Source organism: Pelodiscus sinensis, chromosome 1 (genome assembly GCF_052426305.1).
Source record: "Pelodiscus sinensis isolate ZL-2025 chromosome 1, ASM5242630v1, whole genome shotgun sequence".
Taxonomy (NCBI): domain Eukaryota; kingdom Metazoa; phylum Chordata; order Testudines; family Trionychidae; genus Pelodiscus; species Pelodiscus sinensis.
In genome coordinates this window covers 83,680,119-83,697,614 of record NC_143052.1, presented here as the reverse complement: position 1 = coordinate 83,697,614, position 17,496 = coordinate 83,680,119, and the positions used below count along the sequence as shown (strand labels likewise).

The 17,496-nt window shown below is 42.3% G+C and overlaps 1 protein-coding gene across 3 annotated transcripts in view; it reads right to left on the bottom strand.

Annotated features, from left to right (window-relative positions):
• The window catches only part of ELK3 (ETS transcription factor ELK3), a 56,277-nt gene extending 39,002 nt beyond the window's left edge, over positions 1-17,275 (bottom strand). The window contains exon 1 of one of the 3 annotated variants that reach the window (XM_006118283.4): positions 16,863-17,275. Coding sequence is in view for 1 of the 3 variants with exons in the window: in XM_075933740.2 (XP_075789855.1) it covers positions 15,816-15,864 (49 nt within the window). In the remaining 2 variants the exon portion in view is untranslated. Of the gene's footprint in view, positions 1-15,070; positions 15,674-15,815; positions 15,955-16,862 lie in introns of those variants that run through there. The other 2 variants (XM_075933740.2, XM_014571086.4) reach the window with 2 other exon arrangements.
• Between the last annotated feature and the right edge of the window lie 221 nt (positions 17,276-17,496).

Sequence of the window (17,496 nt, the reverse complement as noted above, 5' to 3'; positions counted from 1 at the left end):
TCTTCAAATTATATTTCTCAACAGTTATATTTCAGGGATGACAAATAGGATGTGGTTGGTGAGAATTTAGCATTTCTGCCAAAACGAAGAAAAAAACAAATATCAGTTTGTTTACCTAGAAACTTTGTCAAATATTCAGCAAAGGAAATCTTACTACTAATTTAACTGACCTTGAAAAAATAAGCTTGCAAGTAAATGTGTAAATATACACATATTAACTTGATGAAGAACTTTCTCTGGTAAATGCCAACAGAACTAACTTGGGCTGCAGTGCATACCCACAGCACTTTAGGGAACTTTTTGTGCACAGTATAGAATGTTGGTAAATTTTCCATATCCAGAAACTGGAACATTTCCTGCTAGAGCATCCTCAGAGTTTTTCTATTGTGTTGAAGCTGCAAGAACTTTCTAAATCAGGACTTCCTCCTATTATATTTTAGAGGCGTCTTTCTGGGAAATGCAGATTCAAGTCAAAAGGTAGGAATTCCTGCAGCACCACCCAGTGGAAACATTAGAAAAAGTTAAAGATTGACCCAACATAGAAGTTCTGAGAGATCTTCAGAAGAGCAGTAGTAGTGCCTCCCAATAAAGGTGTTATAAGATGCACAGAGCTTTAGTGCCTTTAGTGCTTAGCAGTATTACATGAGTTAAGCATAATTCACCACTCGTGTATAAATAACTTAAGCAGTTTTTCCTCAGCTTTTAGTTTTGTATAATTTTTTATTAAAAAAAATAATAATTAACATATCGTCCCACCTCCCCCTCAATCACTGTCGTCAGACTTTCGGCTCTGTACAGTTTAACAGACAACAAAATTAAAACCGCAATAGACAACAGCAACTGCAAATATATTTTTAAATGACAAAACAAATCTACATAATTAAAAAGGAAGGCTACATGCACAGGGACTATAGCAGTTGTTGAAGAAAAACATTTCTGATACAGCAACATCATAAATAGATTTTTAGTGGAGAGCTATAGACTGAGGCAGATGCCTATGAGTTCCACAACCTATATAGGATAATACAGCAAAGACTTGGTCCCTTGCCACACTGAAGTGTGATGACAGAACCCTTATGATGTGACTATCTTCAGAGTGGAGACACCCAAAGGGATAAGACTCAAGAAGTAGCCTCAACAAGAAAGGAATATAAAGCCCTTAATATGAGGGAATGTGGCTCTTTCCTTCCTCTTAAGGGCTTTAATGAATGTATTTAACTATTTCTAAAGCTAGCTCATAAACAGAAGTGCATAAATCTATAATGGCTCCAAACATTCACCTTGGGATAGATGTAAAATGAATACAGACTCTTTTATATTTCATTCATCTACTCATATGGTGTACATCTGTGGCATGTTGGCAGTGCACTGGGTTGCAATCCGAGGGACTTCCAGGTTCAAAGGCAGCCCTGTATCTTTATTCTCCCCATATGAATTCATTGCATTTTTGCCTGTGTCAGTGGGGCTCAGTTATTATTATTTTTCTATGTTACTTAAAATCTTTTAAATTCTCCATTTTAAATGTTAAAAATATATATGTACAACTGGGAAAACCGCTAGATAAAGGTACAATAGCGTAACTGCTGTATATTTAGATTTTTCTTGTTGTTGTTTTTGTAGGTACAGATGCTACTTCTGAGATATTTACTCAACATATCTAGTGATGATTATTCCCAAAAGTAAATATGACTCCTTTACCAGTGAGCCTGTTCTTTAACTTGTGTTTAAAAACTTCCAATTCTGTGACAAAGTACTGAAACAGAAACAGATACTGATGACTACAATGAGGAAATGCATATTAACATGTGTATAAACATTGTAAATGTTCCCTGTATATTTACTGCTATATTTATATGTTGTTTATCTTTATTTTTAAACCAATCTTCCACCGTTAACTGATGTCTTTACTAGAAACTCAGGATAACGGGTCTCTCAATACCATGAATATATATATATATATATATATATAAATAAATAAAACCAAAAGGAAAGGGAATGCAATTCCAATAATTTAATTTTGGATCAGTTTGAAGGTAAGATTGAGACTTGAAACATAGTGAGGTGATGGCAACATATGTTGGCAAACTTAGTTACCCCTCTACTGTAAATTTGAATGTTCAGAATCGGTCGGCTTAAGAAAGATAAATATCTATCTAATCTATCTATATTAAAGTGTGTCTGTCTGTACATCTGTCAGTCCGTTTGGTCAAGACCTCCTCCTAAACCGGAAGAGCTAGAACCACCAAATGTGGTATGCAGCTGCCTCTTATCCTAACTGAAGCCCAGGTCAGGGTTTGGTTGTACCTAGAAAACGGGAAGTGCAAGGAATTTGATTGTTTTTAATAACATGGAAAGGGAAGGGGCAGAGAGTGAAGGGATGTGAAACTGAGAGTGGCCACGGGGGGACAGCTACAGCACCAAGAAAATGGCCAACAGGGCTGGGGCTCTGCCATGTTGCCTGCCAGCACACTGTTAACGAACTCCTCGCCTCAAGCCTGCCTTCCCCCCCTCATGGAGAACCAGCAGGCTGTGGAAGGGGTGCTGTAAGGTGCCAGTCCCCAGACCCTCACCCCCACAACAGTCTGCAGACTGCAGGGGGGCCTGAAAGCTGGGGCAGCCCATGGAGCCTAGCCAGCCCCCCAAAGCACTTCTCCAAATAGGCTGCAATATGGAGGGGGCAGGTGGAGACTGGGGGTAGCCCTGAACCTCCCTCCTCCCCCCGGACCAGCTGCAGGACAGGGGTGGGGGACAGCTGGAGGCCAGAGCCAGCACATACAGTGCTGCTCCTCCTAACAGGCTGCAGGGGAGGGGAACCACTTCCCCAAGCAAGGCCCCCCATGGAGCAGCTGTAGGCCAGGGGGGCAGCAGCAGTCCAGGGACTGCCACCCAAGATAGGCTGCAGAAGTAGGCCGGGGCTGCCCCTCCCCCCAGACAGGCTGCAGGCCAGGGAGGCACTAGCAGGCCAGGGGCTTCTCCTACCCATCCAACCCCCACAGGCTGCAGGTTAGGGGAGGGAGGCTGGAGGCTGGGGCCAGCCCACAGAGCCCCAAACCCCACCCGACAAGTATGCAGCCCCAGAGCTGCACTCTGGGATGCTCAGCCCCCGCCCTTCTGGAAGAGCCACTGGCTGGGAAGCACTGCCATAGCCCCCTGGGAGAAGCTGCCGCCGGAGCAGCACCCTCCCCACCTACCAGTCCTGAGCCCCCTCCCCTGCATTCTGTACCCTCTCCCCCTTGAGCCTCCCATCTCCTTTTCCCTACCCCCAGGCCACCACTCCCTGCCTGGAGCCTCCCCCCCCCCCACACACACACCTCCCAACCCTCTATCCTAAGCCAGCCACTCCCTGCCTCCCCTTACCCCCAAGACTTCATTTTAAAAAAATCATTAAAATAAAGTATGTACCTTTTTCATTTATTCCCCCCCTCCCCCCCCAAAAAAGGCCACACCTCACTGAAGACCCAAGCAACATCTGGTACTTATGCTAGTAAAATTATAAAGCAGCACAAGCAGGTTACCTGGGTGCTTACACAATTGCATTGGTATTGTGTCATATTGATTAGACAAAAAATTGCATAGTAAAAGGCAATCTGGATACATACATAAAGATTTGCATACACAGAATCTCCTAAATAAAAGCTAATGTTCCTTTAATAGCTATTATGGACTAATCCCAAATCATAAATCCCTTATTCACATGGGTGAGCAGTTACTCACAGGACCCACAGTTGCTGGCTTCCATAGGAGTAGTCCTGTGACTCTGTTCACCAGAATGAGTAATGGGTTCACCATCTAGCCCAGGCATGTCTAAAGTCCGGCCCGCGGGCCAATTGTGGCCCATGTTCCGATTTAATACGGCCCCCGCTTCCTACCCCTCTCCTGGCTCCCCAGCGCTCTTTTGAACTGGCGCGCCCAGCACGCCGCTGCCGCCGCCCATGACCTCTGCGGTCCTAGAGCGTGCCCTGTAGGGCACGTCCGCAGCCCCGCTCGGCTGCGGGTTCGCCCTGCCCCCGGGCCGCCGTGAGGCCGGCGTGCCCTGCGCTCTCCGCCCGCCTCCGACCCTGCGGGCCCTCCGCCTTGGGGCTGAGAGTGCGGGGACAGCCCTCACGCATGTTCACTTCTTCAAATCTGGCCCTCTTTGAAAAAAGTTTGGACACGCCTGATCTAGCCCTACGTTAGGAATCACTAGTATGTACTTTCATGTGTCTCATTTCTCGGTCAGGGAACACCTCCTCTCTCACCTTTGTATCTCAAATCCCAAAACTTTTAGTTCCCTCCTCCTTTTCTCAGGTACAAAATTCATCCATAAAAGTTCTGTCTTGCCAAAAGCCATCCAGGTTCTGGTTTGCTGTAGTGCTAATGCTGGAACCTAATGAAATAGATTAAACTTATCTTTTAGTTTGCACCATTTTTCACATTCCTAGCGTGCTGATAAGACAGGTATCACCCAGCATCTTGTGTCTCACTTCAATCGTTAATGTAAACACTAAAATAGCTAATGCGCCATAATTTGCAGTTTAAAGTACACGTTATTTAAATAATAATAAAAAATCTGGTCATTGTCCATTAGGTTTGGTAATATCCTGTGTACTTAAATTAATTCCCATGGTTGCTGCATACGATGAGGAAAAGAGGGAAAGAGCATCACTTCAATTTTTGCCGCAAACAATTCTAAAACACAAGGCTTTAGAAACAACATTTTGTTCACCAACTAATCTGTTAATATCTCTGCTGTTGCTCAGGACACACGGCAATAATTATATTCTGTATATTGCATCACGGATGAGGTATAAAGTCACTCCCATCAGATAAGATCTAAAAGCTATAGCCATGATCCTCAGACCTCATTATGTGACACAGCAAAGGGGGACTTGTGCCACCTTTATATTCCCCTAGTCCTGGAGCTGACTGGGGATCAGTTCAGCCTCATTAGAGCTGTTTGGAACCCCAGGCTGCGTTAACCTCCATGGTGCTTTGCAGCAAACAGAAATTGCAGGAATGAAGCGGTGCTGTAATTAGGTTCCCTATGCCAGCTGCATTCCACTGAAGGATTCTCCTCAACTGACCATTTAGACCAGCTTTACGTCGGCTGAGTCTTCATAGAGGCCAAGATCTGACCCCTGTATCTGGAAGCTAAATCTAGATCTGATTTCAGCTAAATTAACATAATCTGAAATCAGAGGAGTTTTTCCAGACTACACTAATGTAACTGAGATCAGAATTTGACTCTCTTTCTGTTATATGCTTTCTATTATTATTTATTCTTCTACGGTAATACTGTTTGTTTTGCCCGGAAAAGCTGAATGAAGTACTTAAATTGTAAACTTTTGGTATCGGTTTGCACTAGCACAAAAGAGGCTGCTGAACACCGCTGCAATATAAATTGTTTAATAGTTATAATATGTTCCAGGAACTCTCTCAGAAAGCTCAGGCTGAAAGGTACTCAATTAACTCTATTTGTACAGAACAGACTGATGATAAAGGGATATGTGGAGAATTACAGTGAAATGCTGCCACTAGAGAAATGTATGCTGTAATAGAAATCTGTTCTGCAGATGTATTAGTTTTGTGAAACAACTGACATGTTAACGGTGAAACGTTTACAATAATATATTTAAATAATTTTAACAAATCTCCTAAGTAGATGATTAAACAAATGTAAAAATATTAGGTTTTAAACAAATTCCTACTTATGCTTTTTTGGCCAGTAGTTTCAAGAAAAACGTCCATCTTGCAAGATGGTATTTTACAGAGCTAATACTTAGAGTGTCTTCCGAGTTAATACCAAGAGAGCCCTTTATACATTAAAAAAAAATTATGATTGAAAATCACGTGCTTGGGGAGACTGTGACAATGATTCATTATGTGACTTAACAGCATTTTTGTTAGCAGCTAACACTGTAGTATGTTTAAAAATAAATGAAGGAAACATTTTAAAGGGGCCTGCATACTGGTATGGAACTCTGTGAAGGTGAAAGAACAGATCCTGTGTATTGCCCTTGAAGTTAGGATGCTAATAATCCTGAGGTATGATATTAAGATAAAAATGAATTACTACGTATTTCAAAACCCCCAGAAAATGAGCTAGTGTTGCTGCTCTGTATTTGGGGGGCCCATGCAGGGGTCAAGGTTCTCTGCATGCCATGAAGCTGCTCTGTATATCCTGACACAATAAGCTTTTGAAACAGGACTGTGACACACCAGGAAGAGATTTGGTCCCTGTAGGGCAGGGGCAGGCATGGGAGTGTCAGGAGCTACTCTGGTCCCACTAAGAGTTGTACTAAAAAAGCTGAATTTAACTCATTCATCCAATGACATTAACAGGAATAGTCACATACTCCAAGTTAAAGTAAAACCTGTGTTATCCAGCACGCTTGGGGATTAGGGCGTTGCGGTTATCTAAAAATTCCGATTATCTGAGGGTCCCATCACCCTAGGAAAAACCAATGGACAATAATAGTAAAACTTAAGTTTTTAATATTGGTAGTTTTGTACTGTGAGGCAGTTGGTCTCATTTCTATTTTAAGTTAAAGTTGATTAGTACTTCTTAAATAAAAAATTGTTAAGCCAGTCATGGTAAACCAAGCCAGACCTGTGCACCTGAAGATGTGACAGTATTGTGGATGGGGGCAATGACAGTTAACAAAGTTTTCTGGTTAACAGTGTGCCAGATAACGAAGGTTTCACTGTATGTTCAAATGCTTTGCAGTATTGCTGTTGCACAACGATGTGTGTCCTAGAGAAGGATTCCTTCTCCTTCATTTCATGAAAGGAGTTAGCCAGCTGGTACAGTAATTCCTCATTTAACACTATAGATATGTTTCAGAAAATGATCATATTAAGTGAAAACGTGTTATGCTGGGTCAATTTTCTCACTGAAAATAATGGAAAAGGTGGGGGTTGCGTTTCAAGCAGTGGTGTCTGTTGGGAACAGGACATAAGGTTGGGGGAGAAAGGGGACTGGGTTACAGCAGGGAGGGGAGGTGTTTGGCTCTGGGGGAGGGGAGGGGAGGAAAGGGAGAGGGGTTGGGTTGGGAGTATGCCCTTGTGATGTGTCTGCCAGGATCCGCATTGCATCCGGTGGGGAGGGGGATCACCAGGGAACGGCGTGGTGAGCGGCTTTGCAGGGAGGCGGAGAAAGCCCCACGCAGCAATGGGCCAGCTGGGGAAATCGTGTTATTCCGGGGATGGTCATGTAATTCAAAAAAGTCCCCTAAAAAAAATCGTGCTACTGTGAAAACGTGTTAAGCGGGAATGTGTTAAATGAGGAATTACTGTATATATCTCTGGGGCACTTCTAGCTTACTGCTACTGATTAAATTTGGGGGCAAAAGAGGAACAATTTCTGTGCTCAGAGTTTGCCATTGAGTTTGGTAGGAGTCTGGGCTGTTTGCTGTGTTTTGCAGTCTAGGCTTGGTTGTTGACTTCCCTAGCTATGTTGCCCTGCAGTTAGGTAAATTAGCACCTACTTCCTAGCAGGAGCTCTTTGAAGTAAGAGCAGTGCAATTTTAAGTGGCTAGGCCAGTGATAAGAGGCAGCTGAGAGAGAGGGGTTGAGTCACCCATTCAAGTAGTTTCAGAGGGGTAGCCCTGTTAGTCTGTAACTGGAAAAAACAAACAGTCTAGCAGCACCTTAGAGCCTAACAAAATATGTAGATGGTATCATGAGCTTTTGTGGGCACAATCCACTTCTTCTGATGAAAGTAGTGTTTGGGCTTTAAAAAGCATAAATGCTCCCAGTGGCTGGTGAGATGAAGGCAACTTCAAAGGGAGTTTACCAGTGAGGAAGGCAGGGCTCCAAGTTTGTTTGTCTCCCTTGCTCCCACCCTTAACTTACAGATACTCTACAACAGTAGTTCTCAACAACCAGGGATATGTCCCCCCCCCCATGAAAGAGTTCTTCCAGGGGATACATCAACTCAGATAGGTATTTGCCTAGTTTTACAACTGGCTACATAAAAAGCACTAGCGAATTCAACACAAACTAAAATTTCATACAGACAAAATGCAAAGTTGTTCAGTACTTTTGTCACATGTTTATACTTTTATGTCTGATTTTTATAAACAAGTTTTTAAGTGAGGTGAAACTTGAGGTATACAAGATAAATCAGATTCCTGAAAGGGGTACAATAGTCTGGAAAAGCTGAGAACTATTGCTCTACAAGGAAGAACCTGCTTGGGTGGAAAATGGCATGTCACCAGCACCACCACTTGCTCTCTCTCTCTCCCTGTGGGGTCCTCCATCAGACAAGCATCCTGATCCTGGAAGCATCCACGCAGGCCCTGGCTCCGACTTGCTGGGATGGGGACGTGCATGTCCCTTCTGACAAAAGCCTGGAAGAGGAAATGACCTGGTGCGAGAGGTGTCTGTCGATGGAGCGCCTCGGAAAACAGGTAATAAGATTGCAGGAGGAAGTGCCTCAGTAGGGTCAGCATCCAGAAATCTGAGCACTTCATCAACAGGGCACACTTGGAAAGATCTAATATGGAAGATGTTCACCAACTAGAGATGACTATACCAGCACAGAGGAAGAAGGAAAACAAGCTGTTCTACAGAGAGCAGACTGGCTACTAGCCATTTTGGGCAATGGAGTGCTCCATTCCCCCACCCATATCTTCTGTCCATTGAATTGAAGAAATTGTCCTGCTAACAGGACACAAGGAGAAGACCTCAGTGGCTAAGGAATAGGAGCCACCTGCCCCTAAAGCTGGAGTCTCACAGCCAATGCACCTAGGAGAAGGCCCTTTAGGGAGCTGGTGGTTAAGGACTCCCTTCTGAAGAAGATGGAGGCATCCATCTGCTGACCTGATCTCTGGAAAGGTGTACTGCCTGCCTGCCACCCACATCTGAGATGTCACTGAAAGGTCGCTGAGGCTCATCCATCCCATTTACCACTACCCAATGTTATTCATCCATCAGGGCACTAATGATACTTCTAAGTATGACCCTGAGCACAGGGCTTCAAGAACAAGAATGAAGGCACACAGGTTGTGTTCCCATCCATCCTCCTGATGGAGGAGAAGAGCCCAGCCAGGGACATGCGCACCCTAGAAATGAATGCATGCCTGAATTGACAATGTTGATGACAGGGCTTGGGCTTCCTCAACTATAGGATGTTGTTCTGGGAAGAGGTCTGTTGGGAAGAGATGGAGTCCACGTGACCAAGAAGGGGAAGAGCACCTTCATGTGCAGACAAGCCAACCTAGAGAAGAGGGCTTTAAACTAGGTTCAAAGGAGGCAAGGAACAAAAGCCCACAGATAAACAAACAAAAAAAGGCAACCTTAATGGAATGTTAGATTTTGGGAGGACGGAGCATGGAAAATTACAATAGGATCATAGGCGAAACAAGAGGGACATCAGCAGAGGAATTTCCTTAACAACTTAGACATACAGATGGAAGGAGAATAAACAGGAAGAACTGGTAGTATTCGAATAGAAGCTAAATTATGAGTTAATTGGTGTCACTGGAGATGTGGTGGGATTAGTTCCATGACCAGACAATTGTTATAATGGGGTATAGCTTATTCAGGAGGTATAAAAAGGGAGGTGGTGATGCATTATACATCAAGAATATAATCTTGTTCACAGTTCCAGAAGGAGGTGAAAGTAGACCAACTGATGGATATGGGTAAAGATAAAAGAGGAAAAAGCAGGGAAATCATAGTAGAGAGTCTACTAAAGACCACCAAATAACACAAATATCCAAAACACAAGATCCAGTAATAACTGGGGACTTTAACTACTTAGACATCTGTTGTAAAAATAATATGGCAAAATGCATAAGTTCCAATTGGAATGTATTGGGGACAACTTTTTTTCAGAAAATGGAAGCAGTAACATGATTCTGACCACAAGGAAGGAATAGGTAGCAATTTGAAGTGAAAGTGACCATGAAATGACAGATTTCATGATTATAAGAAAAGGAAGGAGTGAGAACAGCAGAATGAGGACAACAGACTTTTAAAAACGCAGACTAACATACTCAGGACTGCTGGGTAAGGTCCCATGGGAAGAAAATCTAAGGGGAAACAGTTGATGAGAGTTGGCAGTTACTCACTGAGATAATATTAAAGGCGCAACCATAAACTATCCTGATGCAAAGGAAAGATATGAAGAACTGTAAGAGGCCAACATGCTTGTGCCAGGAGTTCTTTAATGACCTGAAAAGCAAAAAATAATTCTACAAAAAGTGGAAACATGGACGAAAGGCTAAGGAGGAATGTTTTTTAAAAAACACACCCACAAGCACACAGGAACAAAATCAGAAAGGCTAACGCTCAAAATGAGTTACATTTATCAAGGAATGGAAAAAAAGGTTCTTTAAATGCATTAGGAGCAAGAGAAAGACAAAGTGCAGGTTCTCTACTTAGCAGAAAAGAGGGCTAATAACTGATGACATCAAGATGGCTGTCGTGTTTAATGCCAATATTGTTTCAGTCTTCACAACACAATTAATATTAAAAATAAGGGGAAAGGAGAATGTAAGCCACAATAGGAAAAGAATAGGTTTCAGAATATTTAGATATGTTAGATGTATTCAAGTCATTGGGACCTGATGAAATTCATCCTAGGCTACTTAAGGAACTAGCTGAAGCAATCTCAGAACCATTAGCAATTATCTTTGAGAACTCATGAAGGACGGGGAATGTCCCAGAGGACTGGAGAAGGATAAACATAAAAAGGGAGGAAAAAAAAGACCAAAAGAAGTTAAGTCAGTCTGACTTCAATACCTGGAAAGATACTTGAACAAATTATTGAACAATCAGTCTATAAGCACCTACAGGATAATACTGTATAAGGAATAGTCGATATCTTTCTGTCAAAAACAAACATGTCAAACCAACCTAATTTCCTTTTTGACAGGATCCTGGCCTAGTGCTGAGGGAAAAGCAGAAGACCTGATACGTATTTCTTTTATTGTCTCATCTAACATTCTCATAAGCAAACTAAGACGATCTGGTCTAAATGATACTACTAGAAGATGGGTGCACAAGTGGTTGAAAGAACATACTCAAAGACTAGTTATCAATTGTTTGCTGTCCAGCGGGGAGATCATATCTAATGGGATCCCACAGGGGTCAGTCCTGGGTCTGGAACTAGTCAGTACTTTCATTAATGACTTTGATAAAAGAGTAAAGAGTATGCTTATAAAATATGCAGGTGACACCAAACTGAGAGGCTGTGTCTACATTGATATGATTTTGCGCAAAAACATGCTGCCTGTCTACACTGGCGGGGAGTTCTTGCACAAGAACACTGACATTCTAATGTGTGAAATCAGTGCTTCTTGCGCAAGAACTAGGATGCTCCCACCCACGAATAAGCCCTCTTGCGCAACTGTTCTTGCGCAAGAGGCCAGTGTAGACAGGCAACATGAATTTCTTGCACAAGAAAGCCCGATGGCTAAAATGGCCATCGGAGCTTTCTTGCGCAAGAGAGTGTCTACACTGGCGCGGATGCTTTTGCACAAAAGCACATCTCTTGCACAAAAGCACATGCCAGTGTAGACACTCTCTTGCGCAAATACTTTAACAAAAAACTCTTGCATTAAAAGTATTTGCGCAAAATCTTGCCAATGTAGACGTAACTAGAGGGATTGAAAGCACCCTACAGGACCGGATAAGAATTCAAAATGACCTTGACAAATTGGAGAATTGGTCAGAAATCAACAACATGAAATTCAATAAAGACAAAATACTACAACTAGGAAGGAAAAAATCAAATGCACCGCTACAAAATAGGAAATAATTGGATAGGTAATTGTACTGATGGAAAGGCTCTAGGATTATACTGGATCACAAATTGCATAAGATGGGTGATACTGGCCATTTCATTTCAATTACAGAAACTGAATAGACCAACAGTGTCACGATAGATTTCTGAACTGAATGTCCCACTATAACAACTTTTAAAATAAGACCTTTACCAGAAAAACATGGGATACATATGCTGGCATTATATAATACTGAATTAATTAGTAGTTAGTGGGTCATGGATGTTATTAAATGTAGGCTTGTTGCAGGCTTTTTTGTTGCTTTTTGTGTTTAAAAAAAAACAAGCATGCTTTCCAAAAATGGATCCAAACTAAAATCTATTTTAAAAGATAAACCATTTAAAATAATTCTGGAGAAGTTACCATTAGATATAAAAATGTAAACATACCCATTTATATAAATGCTGAACATTTATATAAATGCTGAACAAAGACAAATATGCATAGTTTTAGAAAAGTACACACACAAGGTTTATGGTATGTCTCGTCTGGTTTGTTTCCATACATTTACCATTTTATTTTTATGTGTAGCAAGCTGAACTTTCTCTTCCTACATCCCAACAATCTGCTGCAAATCGTGACTAATACTTAAATCATACTTAATTCAACAAATCCTTCAGCATGAGAACAGATATATTCAGTCTTTCAAGAGCTCTCAACGGCCTTGTGAATATTAACCTGATTCATTAAACAAACTAGAGACCAAGTAATCATCTGCCCAATGATTCAGGGTTAAATGATTCCTTATTGAGGAAAATGGTGAAGAAGAATTCCATAGAAAACTAGAGCTACAAATTAGTAGGGGGGGGGTCTACAGTACAGCATGTTTTCAAAAGCACATTAGCCTGCCGTAATTGCCATTGGGTGTGGTCACAAAAGACATGTAGCAGTTGAAAACCACCAGAGATCTTGTTGGAAAGAGCACATAACTGACCTATGTCCTGGAATCAATCTGGTGGCTTTAACAGAAATTCAGAAGTCAGTATTCAGGCACAATTTAGATTGGAATAAAACCACCATAGGAAGGCTGTGTTGATAATCAATCAGTCCAGCATTCAAGTACATCCAACCACTCATATATTTATGTGACAGACCAGTTGATCAAACTGGACATTTTCATTGCTAATTTATCTTATATTGTGACACAGGACTCTTTGGCCTACAGATGACCACAAAAGGGTGTACAATTTTTTTAATGATCTGGCACTAATATTGCCAACTGATTAAGGCAGTCTTAGCTTAGGATCCCTTTCCCTAGGGATCACACTTTCTGCAGATAACATGCATCACAAATAACTGTATTAGGCTTCTTCCTGTTAACAAACACCACTATCCCATTTTTATCCATAGCCAAATGAAAGTCTAGTGCATTTCAGTCTCCTGAAACTGGCATGACATCATAACTGCATTACCCAAACCTACAACTCTGCACCCATATTTTTCATGAATCTTTGTTACTTAGCTTTCCTACACATGGTGCATTGTATGGGAGCATATGGCCTTCAGGCGCTGCATGGGGCTTAAATGTGAACAAATTAATGTAACATTTTCATTGTACAACAATTCTCTCATAACAGAACCCATTTCAATTCCTTTGTATCTCAATTTCAGGTATATAAAGCCATCTAATCGTTTCTACCTTCCTTTAATACACACTCCCTAATTAGCATCCATTCCAAAGAGTGTACAGTTGACAATCACATTTACTGTATAAAGACAAAAATTCAGCCTTTGGAGTGAAATACCTATGTTGAATGAAGTATCAACCAATTGGGGTAAAGTGGTGAATCAGTGAGCAGTAAGTTTCTCTAATGATTGAAAGTAAAACTGATTAGATCTCTAAAAGTAAAAGGATAAATACATGTGTGTAGTGTTTTATAAACTTTAAATGGGATTATTTATTTATTTATTTGAGATTGTGCTATTTTTCTTGGTTTACTACAGGTAAGGGATAATGTAACATTAAAGTGTATATGGATTCCCAGGGTGTAAATTTTTTTCTTTGAGTGGTATGGCGCTTGGAAATATTTTAGTTTATAAATAATCTGAGAAAAGAAATGTATGCTAGCTCTGATAGAAGAAATATTAGGTAAATATAAAGTGAATAATCTCTTTTGTAGGTAATGATATATACTTACTTAATCTAAATATTTACAAAATGAAATGGTTACAGTATAACAAACATATAAAGCATATTTAAGGGGAATCACACTATTCATAAGTGGAAGAAAAGAAAATTTGAACTTTTCCTCCCCCACTTGAGTCAATATATTTTATTTATAAAACATTTGTGGATTGTACTTTACTGCTAATTTCAAATATGTAGTACACACAACTGATGTATTACTATTTTCATGAACACCATTAAAGAAGGCATCAAGTTTTTACTTATTCTGAATTAAATGAAATGCATAAAACTAATATATACTCTGCATATGTGTAGTTTACATAGATGCAACAGATGGGATTTTGAAATTCCAACAGTGCTTTTACATAACCCTGCTTAATTAACAAAAGTGTCGATTTAACACAAAGAGTTAATGATTATTGTTAAAGACAGTCTAACAGGACTTTTGGAGCATCAAAATACTGACTGGATTATAACTTGAACTTTCTGATTCATACTCAACAGGCTTTGAAACATTACATATCCCCACTAATATGGTTCTCTCTTGAAAACTCAGATTTTCACAGAAGGATGAACTCTCTGAAAAGGGAAATAACACTGTCTGAGGATCATGTTTGATGGCTGACCAGGGATTAGGCATTTTGTATGTTTAATATACATCACCTCTAAAGTTCTTGTGTGACCACGTATGAAATGAACGTGTCTCTCATTCTGGCTGTAGTGGGCAGTAATCCACCAATGGAATTGCCTTGCAATGTGGCATTGGTCAAAAAACTCTTCTGTACAGAAATACTTAGCACATGATGAACACAGAAAATAAAGGAAATGCTGAGGATAGTTTCAGGTAAAGATATTTCTTATGTCAGAGAACATTTGCATGTAGAACTTATTTTTCTTTGCTATTTTCTTTGTTTGCTCCATGCCCCCTTTGTACAACTTCCTATTTTAAATCAGACTGTGAGCATTTTTGGAGGGAAGGAGGATATATTTGTATGTACAACAGGGCACCAATATTGAATAGAGCCTTTGTGCCCTATGGCAGAAGAAATAAATCCTAATAAAGCCATTTTACAAACCACATAAATTGAAAGACATAAGCATGAATTAGATGTCAATTTAATATTAACCAAATAGAGTGATACAACAAAATTCTGTCCTTTCATTCACTCACCACAGTCCTAATGTATTCATCACCATAGTGTCCTGGCACCTACCAGCAAGTGTAGTTTTTATCTGAAAAAATCTATGTAATTGCATAACATCATCACATATGTCTGGAACTTATTTAGCTAAGTACAGCCTCCTAAACATCCCCCTTTCCATACAAGCCCAACTATCAAATATTTGTAAATTACATTTATGCTTAAAGTTCTGAAACTAGTCAAGATTTTGCACAAGCAAAATATTTGCTGGATAAAGCTTGTTTGTCAGAAATTAAGATGATACCACTGACTTTTTAAAAGACTTCATGACTGGCAAGATGTTGCATTGAATAAACTGATCTGAATCGTATACCCCTAAATAAAGATGTAACTTTGTCTTCCTTTCAACTGCAATGGTAGAAAGGCTGACAGGGCTTCACAAAACCCTCCTGTGTTAGGGAACGGAAACTCCTAATGAGATTAGTTGGTGTGTGTGCAGACATTACTTAGCCATGACTAAATGGGCTCTCTTCCTGCAGCCAGTGGAAAATTCAGGGAACTTTTTCCCCCTGCAGCATGAGTCCCTCTAACCTTCAGCAAAGCCTGATCCAAAAACAACTCTCCACTTTTTCTCTTTCTCTTCCTCCTCTCCCCCCACGGTGAACTGTATCAAAGTGGGCTTTTGAGGAGGCGGAGGGGGGGGACCTAAAAAGAGGGGGAAGAAAGAGGGGGGAAGACTACAAAGGAAACTGTAAAGAAAGCAAATACATAAACCTGAGAAGGAGAAAACCACAGAGTTTCTTTGTGAGCTGCAGTGACTCATTTTCAAGATGTTGTCTGCTGCCAGTTTCAAACCGGAAGCGCATGGCAATTAGTCTTGCTGTTTCCAGACAAGCCTGAAACTCTCCCGACACTTTTTTAACCGCCTCCCTTTGCAGTTTCTGCAAGAGCCCTCCTCCCCACACGGCTCCCTCCCTCCCCCCCCGCCCAGTCCTCCCTTCCAGGGGCTGCGGGGAGCTGCACACTCTGGCCCAGCGCCGGGGCGTGTTGACAAACACCCAGAGCCCTGCCCCCCGCCGCTAGTCTGAGGCGTTTTAATGTTTAAAAAGGCCCACGTGGCCCTTGCAGCTGGGACGCCCTGGGCAGCGCGTGAATGCAAAGCGCGCCCCTGAGGGCTTCCCGGGCATTTCTGTCTGGTCTGCGCTCCGCCCCAGGGAGCCCTGCAGACACCGGCCTCCTGCCTGGCAGACGCTGACTCCCTCCTGCCCTTGTCACCCCCCCCCCAAGGCAACGCACGCCCCTCAGCGGCTCCCCGTTTTAAACAGGGGCGATTCCTCCTCTCCTCCCCTTCCCAGGCACGGCCCCGACTCAGACCGTGACCCCCCCCCCGTGTTTCCCTCAGGCCAGGCATTGCCCCCTTGCTCCCTTCACACGGCCCCCGCCCTGCAGCCAGCCATCCCTCGCGGGGCTCCCTGCCCCCCGAGTGGCCAGGAGGCTTCTCTGCCTTCGAGTAGATCCCCGGCTCTGGGTTCCTGCCACTCGTTCGCTTGCACGGGCTGCCCGAGGAGCTGGTGTCCCCGCACCCAGACCGGGCCCCTTCCAGCCACATTGTCCTTGATCCGCAGATTAAAAGCCAGCAGGAAAACACGCTGGTGCCTGGGCGAAGAGCAGCCCCCTTGGCCCCGCAGCACAGCTGCAGCCACTCTTCTATTCGCCCACCTCGCCTGCCTGTCTCCCCTTTATTCTCATTCCCTGCCACTTTCCACACCTCCCCCCAAACTTTGCAATACTTAGCCCACGCTCAGAAGCACTTGTACATACCCAGAGCCTGGTGGACTTTTCCAATCTCTTCTGGTAGTTTAAAGGGAGCTGGGTAAAATCCCCTGGTTTTCCATGCTGACAGTCTTCTGCGAGCACTCTGTTGCTCTTGTAATGAGATCCTGATTTTTTTTCTTTCTTTTTTTTTTCTTGGTTAGTGTATGTGTGTGTGAGAGCAGGAAGTTGGAGCAGTCAGACAGAGAGCCGGCTCACTTCCTTTCCTGCATTATTCCCCAGGCGGTTTGCAGTCTGTGTAAACAGGCTTTTCCTCCCCTCTCCCCTCTCTCTGGCCGCTGATGTGCAGCATTGCTGTAATATAAGACACACACATAGTAAAATGGTAACGGTAACCACACACACACACACAAACGCACGGAGCTCCAGCAGCTCCCTCTGACCTCCACCTCTTCCTGTTCTACACCCCAAGGGAGGAGCTTCAAACAAGCCCAACAAACTTGGCCCATGAACAGCCTCTACTACTAAGAGCATAAGGTGGCTTTGCAAAATAATCAGCTTTTCCAAAGATAGTGGCTCAGCGCTGTCAAAAATGAACACAGCCACGTTAATACTATTTATTAGTAATTATTACTACTTGTTAAGTTTCAGCAGTGCTGTGAGCACCCTATAAGCCATGAGA